This window comes from Vidua chalybeata, chromosome 2, assembly GCF_026979565.1.
Source record: "Vidua chalybeata isolate OUT-0048 chromosome 2, bVidCha1 merged haplotype, whole genome shotgun sequence".
In the NCBI taxonomy this organism is placed as follows: domain Eukaryota; kingdom Metazoa; phylum Chordata; class Aves; order Passeriformes; family Viduidae; genus Vidua; species Vidua chalybeata.
Window position 1 is genome coordinate 17,450,423 of NC_071531.1, and position 13,380 is coordinate 17,463,802.

General features: G+C 35.4%; 1 protein-coding gene across 2 annotated transcripts in view; it reads right to left on the bottom strand.

Moving 5' to 3' along the window:
* Window positions 1-4,081: 4,081 nt before the first annotated feature.
* Window positions 4,082-13,380, bottom strand: part of MOSPD2 (motile sperm domain containing 2) — a 32,100-nt gene continuing 22,801 nt past the window's right edge. For both annotated transcript variants that reach the window (XM_053935838.1, XM_053935840.1), the window contains exons 10-15: window positions 12,284-12,396; window positions 8,882-8,978; window positions 8,021-8,117; window positions 7,236-7,365; window positions 5,985-6,087; window positions 4,082-5,441 (exon numbers count right to left, since the gene is read on the bottom strand). In XM_053935838.1, coding sequence (XP_053791813.1) covers window positions 5,295-5,441; window positions 5,985-6,087; window positions 7,236-7,365; window positions 8,021-8,117; window positions 8,882-8,978; window positions 12,284-12,396 — 687 coding nt within the window. In that variant the 3' untranslated portion in view covers window positions 4,082-5,294. The remainder of the gene's footprint in view (window positions 5,442-5,984; window positions 6,088-7,235; window positions 7,366-8,020; window positions 8,118-8,881; window positions 8,979-12,283; window positions 12,397-13,380) is intronic.

Here is a 13,380-nt window from a genome sequence, read left to right on the forward strand (position 1 = left end):
CTATTAGTGCTTCTTTTTCACACTACTGTTGTGATCTGTATTTATTTAAATGGTGTTCCTTATTTTTGTCATTTTCCCAGTGGCTTGAAGAACAAGTGCTCAGATACAGCTACAAGCTATCAAAAATAAAACTGGCAGTGAATTTAACAGACACAGGGCTGAGGAAATGTAAGAAAGTTGCAATTTTGAAAAATTAAATGTCACAGAGGCTTTGTTAGACTACATCATGGTTGCCCAGAGGGTACTTTAATTTAGATTTCATCAGAAACAAAATGGGATTGTGGTTATGGTGGGACTGATAGTGGAGACTTGGACTTTGGTCTCTTGTCTTGCATTTCTTTGCAAACTTAAGGAAAACACAGTGAGTCAGAACCTGTCAAGATTGCTTTTGATCCCTTTCCTGAGGCCTAATTAGGGGGGTACTTAGTCTAGAGAGACCCTTTAAATAGCCTGTTGGGGAAGACCATATCCTTATGTAGCATTTTTCCACTTTGTGCTCCTGACTCTCTGGGTAACATTGACATGGAGTCAATTTTCTCACTGAGCAGAAATGCAAGTTTATTGTGTGGCTCCTTCTCAGTATCCTACAGACATGTAGTGGAACAATATGAATAGATGAATACTATTATTTGTAGCTAGGTCTGTAACAGAAAGTACATATCCAACTATCTGTTCCTTCTGGGAAGTTCCCACAGGCCAAGATTTTTGCTCCTTGGTTGAGTAAACTTGTGTAGATTCAGAAGGAAGTTCTGAGTTTTGTAAAAATGGAAAAAAAATAAAATCTTTGAATACTTTCAAAGAAATCACTGCTTCTTGCAAACTGAATCACCATCAGGTGCTGGCCTACCTTATGTAATAATCAAGAAGAATGAAACACATAATGTACTACCATTCTAACAAGGTATTTTTAAGAGAAAGGAAAATCTTAAAAAATACTTTGTGCAAAACCACCAAGTGACAGTAAAATAATGAGTATATGCTATTGCTGCCTAAAGAAAATGAAAGATAAACAACCAAAAGTTACAGACTCTTGTTTCATATCCAGGTTCTCCAGCATTTCAAACAACTCCAATACAGGATAGCACAACTATTACTAAGAGAACTGAATAAAGAATTAATAACAGATCAAGAGACCCTGAACTGGCATGAGAAAGACTGTAGCAGGCCTTTGGGGGGTGTTGCTGCTACACTCAGGCTATGGTGAAGACAACAACAATGGGAAACTGATAAACAGTTGGGGTTTTTTCCCCTTAAAGGGCTTAGTATAAGGACTCATTTTTATAACATCAGAAGGCATTGCCTACTGCAATCTAAAACCAACAAGTGCTATTAGCTGCAATCATACAGCAATAATTGAGCACACTGCGCTTCCTTCAGTGTTTAGGAAAACAGAAGTGACTTAGAACATGACAAACAGACAGGCTGATGCACCATTCTTAGGAATAAAGAAAGCCAGGAGATGAGATACCTACCGGCAAAAAAATCTGTCCAGCTGCTTACTTTTTGCTCATATTACTTGGGAATTTCAGTGCTTCTGCTCAGAAGTAGCAAAGCAGTAATTGCTGAGATCTACCTGGAAGCTGCCTATATCAGGCCCAGAAAAAGCCAGCATGTGGAACTTCAGTCAGTTCCTCCATAAAGAAGGAAAACTCACCCCTGCCATGCTCTGGAGAGATGGATTTCCTGTGCTTTATGTTTTGAGTTGTGTCTCTGTATTCTGTGTATATTGTATTACTGTGTACAACCACTATAAAAGTGTCAAAAACAAGAATAGTGAGGTTCCAATTGAAAAGTGGCACTGAAACTACTGAGAAAACTGAAAGAGGGAGGTTGTTTCTCATCAGCTGCAGGAGGCACAGAGCCAGAAGCTGCTGCTGCTGAACTGTGCCAAGGAAACAGGGATACTGAAAAGCTTAATTGGAATCATCACTTACCATCACATACCTGTGCTCGCACAAACAATGGAAATGTAGCAACTGCAAACCACCAGCCCAGTAATTCCTCAGTGAGCCATCTTCCAGGGAAAATAATGCACATGCACTGCAGAAGCTGACTGAAATGTCTTATTCAGACTCAGAAATGAGGACACACCTGATCTTCCTGGCTGATTAGAAGTGATTAGCTCTTCCTAAATCAATACATATACTGTACATAGACATCCTCATGTCTTGACCACAACACCCTAGGGGGCTATACCAGACCCAAACCGGTGAATTCTTGGGATGGGCTTTGCAGAATGCTGTTATTCTGACTAAATGCCTACTTTCACAACAAAGCCATAGAACATGACTGAACTAATACTGTGCTCACCAACAGCACTTACACCCTCATGCTGCCAGTGCAATACACAGGACCACCAAGACACTGCATGCACTTAAAATGCTCTCCCATAAAACCCCAAACAGTCAAAAAACCCCATATAAATTAACAGCCTCTGGAAATAGGGACAAACTGAGATTCTGAAGGCAAACAACAGAGACAAATTAGTTACAGCAGGGAATCACTGATGAAATATAAAGGTAATTTAAAATTCCTGCTCCTGCTACCCCTCATCCTCATGTTATTGTTTTTTTTTTTTTTCCTTTTACAAAATATCTAATCTTTTACATAGGAAAGTAGAACAATGAAGCTCAGAAGAGGGTACAAAAATTCCTTGCTACGAAAAAGAGTATGGATTCTTTTGGACCACAAATTACTTATTTTTAGGATTAAAATCTTTGTTGTCTCTTAATTGTCTGTAAAAGCCTAAATTAACTGCGAATCTACAGTGAGGGAAAAGGAAAACTAAATCTTATCTCTTGATAGTTAATGTAATCAAACCCTATTTTGTGAATTGCCTAAGTTCTAAAATGCCCCAGTTTTATAAACTTAGTTTCCCATAGTGTGAAAAAAAAAATTGTTTCTTTTGCTTCTTCTTTTGATTTTGGGTATCAAATCATGTTACTCTGTAACTTCAGTGTGTGTTAAGCACAAAACTTTCCACAGTGAGACCCATTTCCAAGGACTGTCACACAAAATCTGAAACTACTAACAACTGAAAGCTATGAAAATACTGGGAAAATACTCTGTGATGATAGAAAGAATTATGTTCTCGAAGAAGAAAAATACAAGTTGACTACTGTCCATATCACGTTAAAAGCCACTACTGTCAATTTTGTGGACTTGCATCCCTTGTGCCATGGTACTACTGACATGCCAGCATCGTGTGTATGTGATTATGTCAGGTATTCTGTTCCAGAATTCATTGTCACCTATTTCACATTTGTCTGATAGGTGCCACCAAAACTTCTGTTCACAACAGACTATGGGTCATCACCATATTGACCCCTCCCATGTATCTGCAGACTAACAAGAAAGCAAAAACCTCAGGAGATGCAGCTATTTTTAAAAGACTAAACATTCAAGACTATGTATTTCCTTATATTTATTTTTTAACTGTATTTTTCTAAAATATATTAAAATAGAAAAGATGTTCATCTGATTCATACAAAGAAAATACCAATAATAAAATAAGTAATAAAATACTGAAAATATATGAAAGCACCAAAACATTAAAATATTCATATTGGCAAAGACTCTAAGAATAGATTTCTGGCAATTTTACAGTAAAGTGCTATTCAATCCACCCAAATTAAGGAATTGGCATTTTAATAGTATGGTTATTGTTATCTTAAGGTTACAAATTACTTTGTTATTTTTCTCACTAAGACAACAATCTATTTCATTGTAAGCAAAGCATTTGAGTTGCATGCACATAAAAAAGAACGCCAGTAACAACTTAACAATATAAGCAGTTAACAATATAAATTGCCAAATCATTAGGAATACAAAATACTGAGAAACAAAATAGGCAGAGATGAGATTATTGAAAAATCCAGAAAAAGCAGATGCAGTAAACCATTGTATAAATTAAGAGAGGACAGAAGACTGTGCACCAAACATTTCTGCAGCTTGCTTTGTACATGGCATTTTTTTAGTAATGATATTGCTGGCTTTATTATTTAATCTGTATATAATTTTAAACTGCCCTGTTCTATTTTCTAGAAATGATCCTACATCACCAACACACTGTAAGCAAAAAGACAGAAGCAGAGTATGACCTTTATTTTTCCTTAATAATCACTTCTCATCTATTGAAGTCAGTAAATCTGTTACAAAGCCATTTTGTAGCAAAAATTAATTCAAGTAACATAATTCTTTTAAATCTCCTAAAGAGTGAAAATTTAAAATGTATGAAAGATACCATCAGTCTCCTTTTAAGTTTTCATCATTTTAATATACATATTTACAGCAATGAGTACAAAGAATCATTGTTAGCAAAGTTCTTTCTAGCTTCATGCACCATTTCCACAACAATTTCTGTGAAATGCCAGATATAATACTTTTATGTTGCCTTCAAGTGTATTTAATCTTCTTTGAGTTGCTTTTTTTCATAATTTCATATGTAATTTAACCATATTGCACAGCTCAGAGTAAGTTCTTACACTGACTATTTAATAGCCTTTTTATGAACCAATAATAGGCCATCACAGTAAAGAAGTCAGCTCCCACACTCCTTCTGTAATTTGAATACAAGTTGCTTTCAAAAAAAAAAAAAAAGAAAAAAAGAGAATAGGAATAGTGTCTTGTCTTGTGCGTATGTCACTCAGTAAGAAATGTTTGCACTAACTTTTCCTTTAGAAGAAGCAGAAAAATAAGGAATTTAACCAATGAGAGCAATGAGTCTGAATTATCAAAATAATTACTAACAACATATATCTTCCTTTATGTGTATGTACATACACTGATTATATAAAAAAATTCACCTGTACTACATAATTTCTGTAAATTTTCCTGGATGAACAGATTAACCTTGGAATACTAAGTTGACTTCTTGCATCTTCTATGGGAGTGATTCAGAATGTAAGAATGAATATGATGAAAATAAATGAAATATTGTATTTGAAGTAGTTGAGTAGAGAAAAAAAAAGCACAACAGTCTTAAATAATGTTGTATTTGGTTTCCTCCTTCCAGTTCAGTAGTTTTTATTGAGTTATACAGTGAAAATAGGTCCTAGCTTTAACATCTTCCTCATGCCCTATTGTTCAACTTAGACAGTAATTTCAGTAATTTCTTTTGCTGGTCATTAATTTCTTTGATCTTTTTTTTTTCCCCAGTAAACTGTTCCTTGTTCATTACTGTAGGCTCACAAACCTCATTTTGGCAGTTCCAGAATCCAAGTGCAGCACTGCAATCTTTTTGACTCCAACGAGCCATGATAGGCAGCAGCACATCCAGGGCACAGCAATTCTTTTTAGCTTCTCTGGGCATAAGCCAGGTAGAAGCAGAAGGCAGCAACAGTAACTGATAGCAGTGATAAAACAACTGACAGCTGCTGGAACCAGAGGCAGCGATTCATCTGCTCCTCAAGTCTTTTATTAATCTGCAGTAAATGAGTTAGCTGAAAATAGAACAGTTTCATTTAGTCAGAATTACTGCACTTGAAAGCACTTGGCAATTTTGAGCTATTTTGGTGAAAAGAGAAAAGGAAAAGAGGAAAGGAAAAGAAAGAGGAAAGGAAAAGGGAAAAGAAGCCTTCTCTCAATGGTCTCTCAGCAATACCTTTTCCATCACTACACATTTCAGGAATTTCTCCCACTAAAGGAGCTTCAAGTCTTAAGTTATGGAAAACCAATATGGCCTGCATCAAGCAGGTGACATCTTTACACTCAGAAGCAAAGAAACCACTGGTGCTCACTAATATGTCAGATCTGTATATACACAAGAAAAATGAGCAAACTGCACTGAAAATTTAATGATTATTAAATCATTATCATTAAACAAAATAATTAAATCACTATCACTGATGTAGTTACCTTTAATTGCTGCAACATTCAAATAGTATAATTCACAAAATACCAAAAAGGTTCAGTAAAAATTCTTTTTATCTCTACTGTATTCTATAATTTTGCTGAATATTCAGCACACAGGAATATGCTATTACCTGTATATGTAAATCTTCATTAGTTTTTGCTGGAATATTAAGTGCATTGTCTTTTAATGTCAGAGAAGAGGGCTTACTACTTTCTATGACATGACACCTGAGCCTGTAAAAAGGAAACAAGAACACACACCAAAAATCACAAATTTAATGCAACATTGTATAATTAGGAGTAAACAGTCAATCTTAAGATGATAAAGTCCCTGCACTTTTAAAATTTAAGAGACAGTAATTATAATGACAGTACATTTAGTCTAGGTTTACCAAAAAGTAAAGGTCAGCATTCATGAACAACTCATGTACACAGCACACTTGTGATCAAATAACTTCTCTCTATTGTTTCAGGGTCTGTCTTAAAAAAAACCCAAATAAATTGCACCACTTATGCAAGGAAGCTTAAGGTCACTCACATGATGTAGATTTTATTCAAAAGGGAAGTAAGGGATAAGCACTTGAAGCAAACACAGAACAAGACTTCGGCATCACGACTCAAAAAATACTTTTTCCACAGTAGTTTTGGCCATGAAGGGGTAAAGGCAGCTCCAAAAAAACCAGCCCCACAAACCCACAGAAAAACCCCAGGAGCAATCTAAGGCAAAAAAACAGTCAAAACTGCAGGGAACTTTTCCTAGTCATGTTCAGTGATACTACCCAATGTGACTGGATGAGAGAGAACAGCAACAGGTGCATTTAAAAATGTGTGTGGGGAAATGTATTTTTCTAGCAATTTTTCTAGATGACTTTTTCACCACTCAATATTGAAAATACACATATGAACATGTGATAGGTTTTCAGAAATTTTCTACAAAATTCTGATTTTCCCTAATAGAAAAGGAACATTTTTAATATTGTCTAGAAAATAGTTTTGTATTTACTATGTCTGCTTTCCTTGACTGCTTCCTTTTAGAAAACTCAAGCAACACATTCTTATTAAAAAACCAAAATTCCTATTGTTCATGTGTTCACATAGATTCATATTTTTTCCACTTAACTCTTCATCAGCACAAGAACAACAGGAAAAAAAAAAAAAAAAAAAAAGGAAGAGCACATCCAGCATACCATTTTATACATTAAACCCACATCTAATCAGTTAAAACAGAGCAGAAGTCTCAGTAATGTATTTTGGTCAGTAACCACACAAGTGGGTTTGGAGAACCCTTCACTGATTATGATTACACAAGTGCTATAAATCAGCTAAACAATAAAAGCTAAAAAAGACCCCAAACCCCTGTTACCAGAAAACCATATGCTTACCTATGTTCCATCACTTTGGTCCTAGGGACTTCTTTCCAAAACTGAGTCAGTTCTGGCACACCTGCTCCAGAAGACTGGTCCATTTCTGCTGCCATTATAAGGAAACGATCCTGCAAAGAAGCTGCAAAACCTGCCCTCAAGGAAGACAAAGAAAAAAAAAAAAAAACACAACAGCATGCTTAGCTAAAATGGCAATATTGCAAGGAGGATAGAAGTATTTTGTACAAAAGTGCCATAAAATGAGAACTTGTTTATTGCAGGACACTAGTCACTGACTTACTAGAAATAAAATTAAGGAAATAATTCTCTAAAGCCCAATAATTCTAATTACAGTTTTCCCAAAATTACATATGTTCATTTTAACAGAACTAGTTTCATCTTAATAGCTCAAAGACAACGCAAAATTTTCTCCAGCAAATTCACCTGTCCTTGCAACCATTTAGGAAACTGATTTACTGCAGATAAACTCCCACTGTAATAATGAACCAGTGAGACAACTGCCACTCAGACTTTTGTTTTTTAAGACAAGAAATAAAATGGGTTGCAGACAACAGCTGCTTATGCCTGAGTGGAGCAGTAAATCAATACAGGCAGCTACTCAAATCCTTTCTGACATCCATGTTTTTCTAACAAATGGTACCATTCTCATACAAGAATCAAGTAGACATGGGCATCAGTCAGTCCTACACACCAGCAAGCACACACAACCAACAAGTGTCTACAGCATGTCTAGTAATGCAACTTGCCCAGATTTCTTACAAGCTCTATTTTACATTTTTACTTACCACCATGAAGAGAAACTATTATATCTAATGATGTGCCAGGTTCACAGCTGCTGTTACTGGGTTTAACCCTGTATTTTTCAGGTGCAGTTGTTCTCACCTATAAACAAGAAATATGAAGGATACAGTAAGTGCAAGCACAAAGTACGATTGCTTGATAACTTCTCTCATTCTATAATAACTAAATCCCCAAAAGCTTGACTATTAGGACAAGTCTCTAAAATATATCATTTTGTAAGCATAATAGGACTCTTACACATTCCTTTTTCCTCCTTGTCAATTGCATTTATCCTTTGTTTTCTTGCATTTGCTATTTTTCTTTTGCATACATATTTAAAACCAGCCAAGAACATGTTATAATAAATATGAAAATATGAAAACTTTAAGTTATTTTAATGTGCAGAAAATGCAAAACATGGGAAAAAACCCACAAACATGCAAGTAAACACTGAAGCAAATGTAGCTACTAATTCCTTTGATGGTGACATTTGCAGATGGATCTGCAGAATTTTGGAGTATTACTAACTTGTTTCCAGCCAGTATTTTAAAAGAAACATTCTAAAAAGATGACTTTTCAATGCTCAAGCCTTTCTTTTTCAAGAAGTATTACTTTCACCAAAAAACTAACCATTACTTTAGCTCTTTTTTAGTCAACACTCCAAAGATTTTTAATACTAATTATCCCCTTTGAGGTGGTACATCATAGGCACAAATTCAGCCAGAAGATCTTTGATCTGCCTCAAACATTACACTACACAATAAAAAATTTCATCTGTAAAATCGATTTAATAGTATTCTTCCTCCTTACAGAAAACAAGACAAAGTTATACAGTTAGTAAACCAGGCCACACATAAAACACTTACTTTAAAAGCCACTACATTTTTAGTGACATTTGTGAGAACTATCAAACATTTTTTCTCTCCAGTTTCTTTGGATCCAAAGTATAGCTCTTCTGCTGGGCTAATAGGAAATTTAAAAATAGTTAGTTTCTTCAGATTAGCTTTTTACAATAGATCATAGAAAAAACATGACCACACCTCCAGAAAAATAAAATACTTTCTGCCCTCACAGTCAGCATAAACAGATTTTCATCAAAAAAAGCTATGGAAACAAAAAGCAGAAATTTTGTAGTGAAGCTCAGGGTTGACTCATGACAAGTGGAACTGGCTGCCTCAGCTGATTACTGCCCTCAACTTCTGCCATCTGTAACAGCAGGAACAGCCAACAGATACTCAGAGTCAGCTACTGCATCTTTGGGCAGTGTGTTAAGGGAAAGCATTGCTGACTTTAATTTATGCTCATGCTAAGGAATATAAGGTGTCACAGACAGGGAGTAAGTTCAACCTTGAACATCTATCCTTGTCATGGATATACTGCACACATAAGAGGAGGCAGATATCCTTCCAATCATTTCAACCACAACAGCTGAATCCACTTGCACTTATGAGTCAGTCTTCACATACTTGTGGTACCACATGCATAAATAAAGTTATTGCTTGTTTTTAATATTCTTGTGCAATTAAGAGAGTCATGCATGAGATATTTTAAACCACATCAAACTAACACAACTCAATTTGGATAAGCATTCAAATGAACACTAGTAGGTAAAAGGTAGGGCATGCTCATATAGTACAAGTTGAAAGGAAACTTGAGTAGCAAGAAGAAGAACGTTTCTTTCATTATGTCCCATGAGGAGCACACAAAGAACTGCCATTCTACTCTGTACTACTGAACTGCATATTCTTTTTCAAAACCGTGATTTTTTTTCCCATGTCCTCTTTTTGGAATGCCAATTTCACGTTAGCTTGACCTCCTCCTCAAAAGACTTCCTTTTGTGGTACCAATCCTTCTTCTCAGCATATGAGCTGAGAAGAAAAGCCCTTGGTGCTGTAGGGCAAGTGTGAACGCCCATGCTGGAAGCAGATTCTGGGGGTGACTGTGATGTTGCGGTGCTGATGTTTTACAGTGCATTAGTCACTCCACATGACAAGACTACTTTTGCGGTGGGGATAAGGAAGTGTGCCAAATAAGGTAGAAACCAAAAAAATTATGGGTTTAAAACAGCTTCATATGGTAATTCTCTTCTCCTCTCAGAATTCTTTCATTTCCAAACTATCAATTTAAGTAACCGGTTCTAGGGAAGGGAAGGATTGTGGCTACAACATAGTTTAGCTATCTTAATACTGTACTACTGCAGCTGTGTGTAACAGCGATTGCAAGATGAACCATAAATGAAACAAGATAAAAATAATCAGCCTCAAGCCCCGAACATGATCAAGGGGAGGAACATTCTGCCAGAGCCTGATTTTTCTTGTTCTACCAATTATGGTCATTGAGAAAAAAAAAAAAAAAAAAAAAGAAAGCTTGGGGACCATGGCTGTATGGCTCTTGTCTGTGAAATCAAGTTCCACAGCATTAGGGGTTAGTGGTATATAGCTATTAGGAGGGTGGATTATGTATTGTTTAAACAAACACCCAAGCTTTTTAACTTTCACAAATGCAGGAATTTCCTTACTCTGATGTGTGTGACATAACCAGCCAGTACTAGAAATTCTTGTACCACAACACACCATGAGCTGCTCCTCCGCCAGACAGTACAAGGAAACTGCTGCTTTTTGTCCGACCAAACAAATTCATTTATTGAGGAGAAAGTAAGAGGTAGCCTTTGTACCCTTGTGTACCTTCATTGTAAGGTACACAAGGCAAATACAATTGTGATCTAAATGAGGGAGACAGCTGTCTCATAAGCATGACTAAAAATACAAGAAACAGAAGGGCACAAGGACCCAGCTTTGGTCCACGATTTTATGGTGCCAGAGCTGCAGTGCTTCAGCTGCATGCTCAGACTCCAGGCCACTCCCTTCACAGGGCAATGCTGGGAGATGAGCAAGATGCGAGTTAATCATGGTGGCAGAGTTTATGGTCTCTGTGATAGGTGCCTACAACTGGTTATGAATGGCACTATAGATTACTGGTTCAATCACCTTCAGTTTAATGCCCAGAGCAACAGCTGCATTTGGGATTTTACTTTAAAAACAAAACAAACAGCAAGAACAATGGAGACACCAGTGTTTTATTTTCCATGACAGCAAGACTACAGTATTAACACCACTACACTTGACTAAGTTTACTCTTCCATGTGTTGCAGTCCATGTAAGTTACTTCTATTCAATGACAGCTTGATGTATTTTAAGAGAAAAAAAGGAACTTGCTGGGGGTGTTTCTGCTTGTTTGGAGTTTTTTTTTTTCTTGTCTGCTTATGATTTGTGCTCCTTTCATTTTTTAATTAAAAAGTGGTTGGAAAAACGCATCTAGCATTTGTGATTGTCACAGAAAAAGTTCAACATTCTTTTATAATCAAAATTCTGAGTCTATGCCTTTGTCTTGCCATACAAGAAACTAAGGCTATACAAAGGAGGTTTTTAATTTCAAAATTAGGAAAAATTTACACGTACAAAATATATTTATGCTAATGAGCATGTCATTATTAAAATTCATTCCAAAACTAATTCATTACAGCACTTAAAAAGTTAGCTAAGAAATTACCTAAAAATTAGATATTTTCTTCATTCATCTAATAGCAAACTGAAAGTGAAAATAAAAGTTAACACCTAAATCAAATTCTAAACAAGCATCTTAACCTAAAAGGCAGCGAAAAGAAAAAGTGATATTGGCTAACTGATTTCTTTATCCTGGTTTAGTAATAAAAATAACTGCGAGATGTAGCGTCTTGGATGACAAAACCTTCTGGGTAGATATGTCATTAGAGAGCCCTTTCCACACAAAATAAATTGGACCCATTAATCAAGTTTAACTGGTGGAAACTATTACTGTAGACATTTATACCATCATAAGCCAAAAGAATTCAAGCAAGATTTGACAGTGAAAACTGTCTTGAAAAAACATTGGTTTTTCTTGAGCCAGTGAAATCAAACAATGTCAAACCACTGGTCTCATTACAGATAAGGACAGGCTTAACTTCGTCAGATGGTTTCTCAATATAAAGAAAACACTTCTGCAATTCTATGGAATACACACCTATTTGTACAAAAAATATACCAATCTTTGGTGACACCAGAAGATTCACTGAAAACTTGTAAAACTAGAAAAACTCTTCGAGCTTTGTAAAAATTCATCTTAAAAAGTTGTTTATAATTTGTTTTCCTCTAACAGTCTGAAAAAAGTTTATTTTGAAAACCAACTAGTTCAGTACTCAAGTGTCCAAGGCACATTGTAAAAAGAAAATTTAAGAAAATTATTATTACCTGATATGTAATAAAGATCCTTTAAAAGTGGTTAATGCTTTCTTTGCATTTTTTGGTTTGATCTCTGTTTTGTCAGTTTCCTCTGATTTGGAAATTTGTTCTACAGAATTCATCTGAGTAAAAATGATAGTTAAAATGGTTAACTAGAAACCTGGATTACATGTTACAGAATCATGCAGGTATTTCAAAGAATATGATGGGGCTTATTTGAACAGTTTACATATTACAGACCAAGCTTTATATATATTCATTCCCTGAAGGCGCTTGAAGTCCACTGAATAAAATGATTTACTATAGAAGATACATAACACATTAAACATGTATGAAACAAAAATTCTGCTTTGTCTTTTTTCCATGTAGTTTCCTGCTGGTCAGGTCTGTTTTTGAAAGCTCCAGACATACTAAGTTACAGCACTTCAAATATCAAAGATTATAAAGCACTTATATTATTCATCCATTGCAAATTAAAATTAAAACAGATTAAAACAATCACTGTACCACTAACCGAAAACACAGTACCAATTCCACACTTCATTGCATTGCAGGATAGCTAAACATATCTTCACTGCTCTAAGATGAAACTCTGAAGTATTGCAGAACATAAAAGAAATAATGCTGATTGAAATGGTGCTTTCAAAACTGCAGGTACATCTTAGGTTCTAAGGGTTTTCTTCTATAATATTAGGAAAATACATGCAAAACAGGGCAGATGCTGGGGGGTAACAGAAGACTGAAAGAAGTAGCGACATCATAATTCCAGATCAGTTGACTCAAGAGTTTGCTTAGTCTCCTTTTTTATTCCACTTTTAATATGGAAAAAAGACATGAAGATAACTCAGTTCAAGCAAGTCTGAAGTATGGGAATGAAAGGAATACAAAACTTTATATTAAATAGTCTATATAAAAAGAACCCACACAGGAACTTTTTTTAATAATTATATAAAAGTGGTAGAAAAGGGTTAGTGTGTAAATACACTGCACTAGTTATATGTTAGGCTTTGTTCAACATAAAACTACCAGAAAAAATATTACTGTAGAACACAAAAGTGGAAGCACCTACAGGAGAAGCACTTACTAACCAAGTTTATCACTCATGA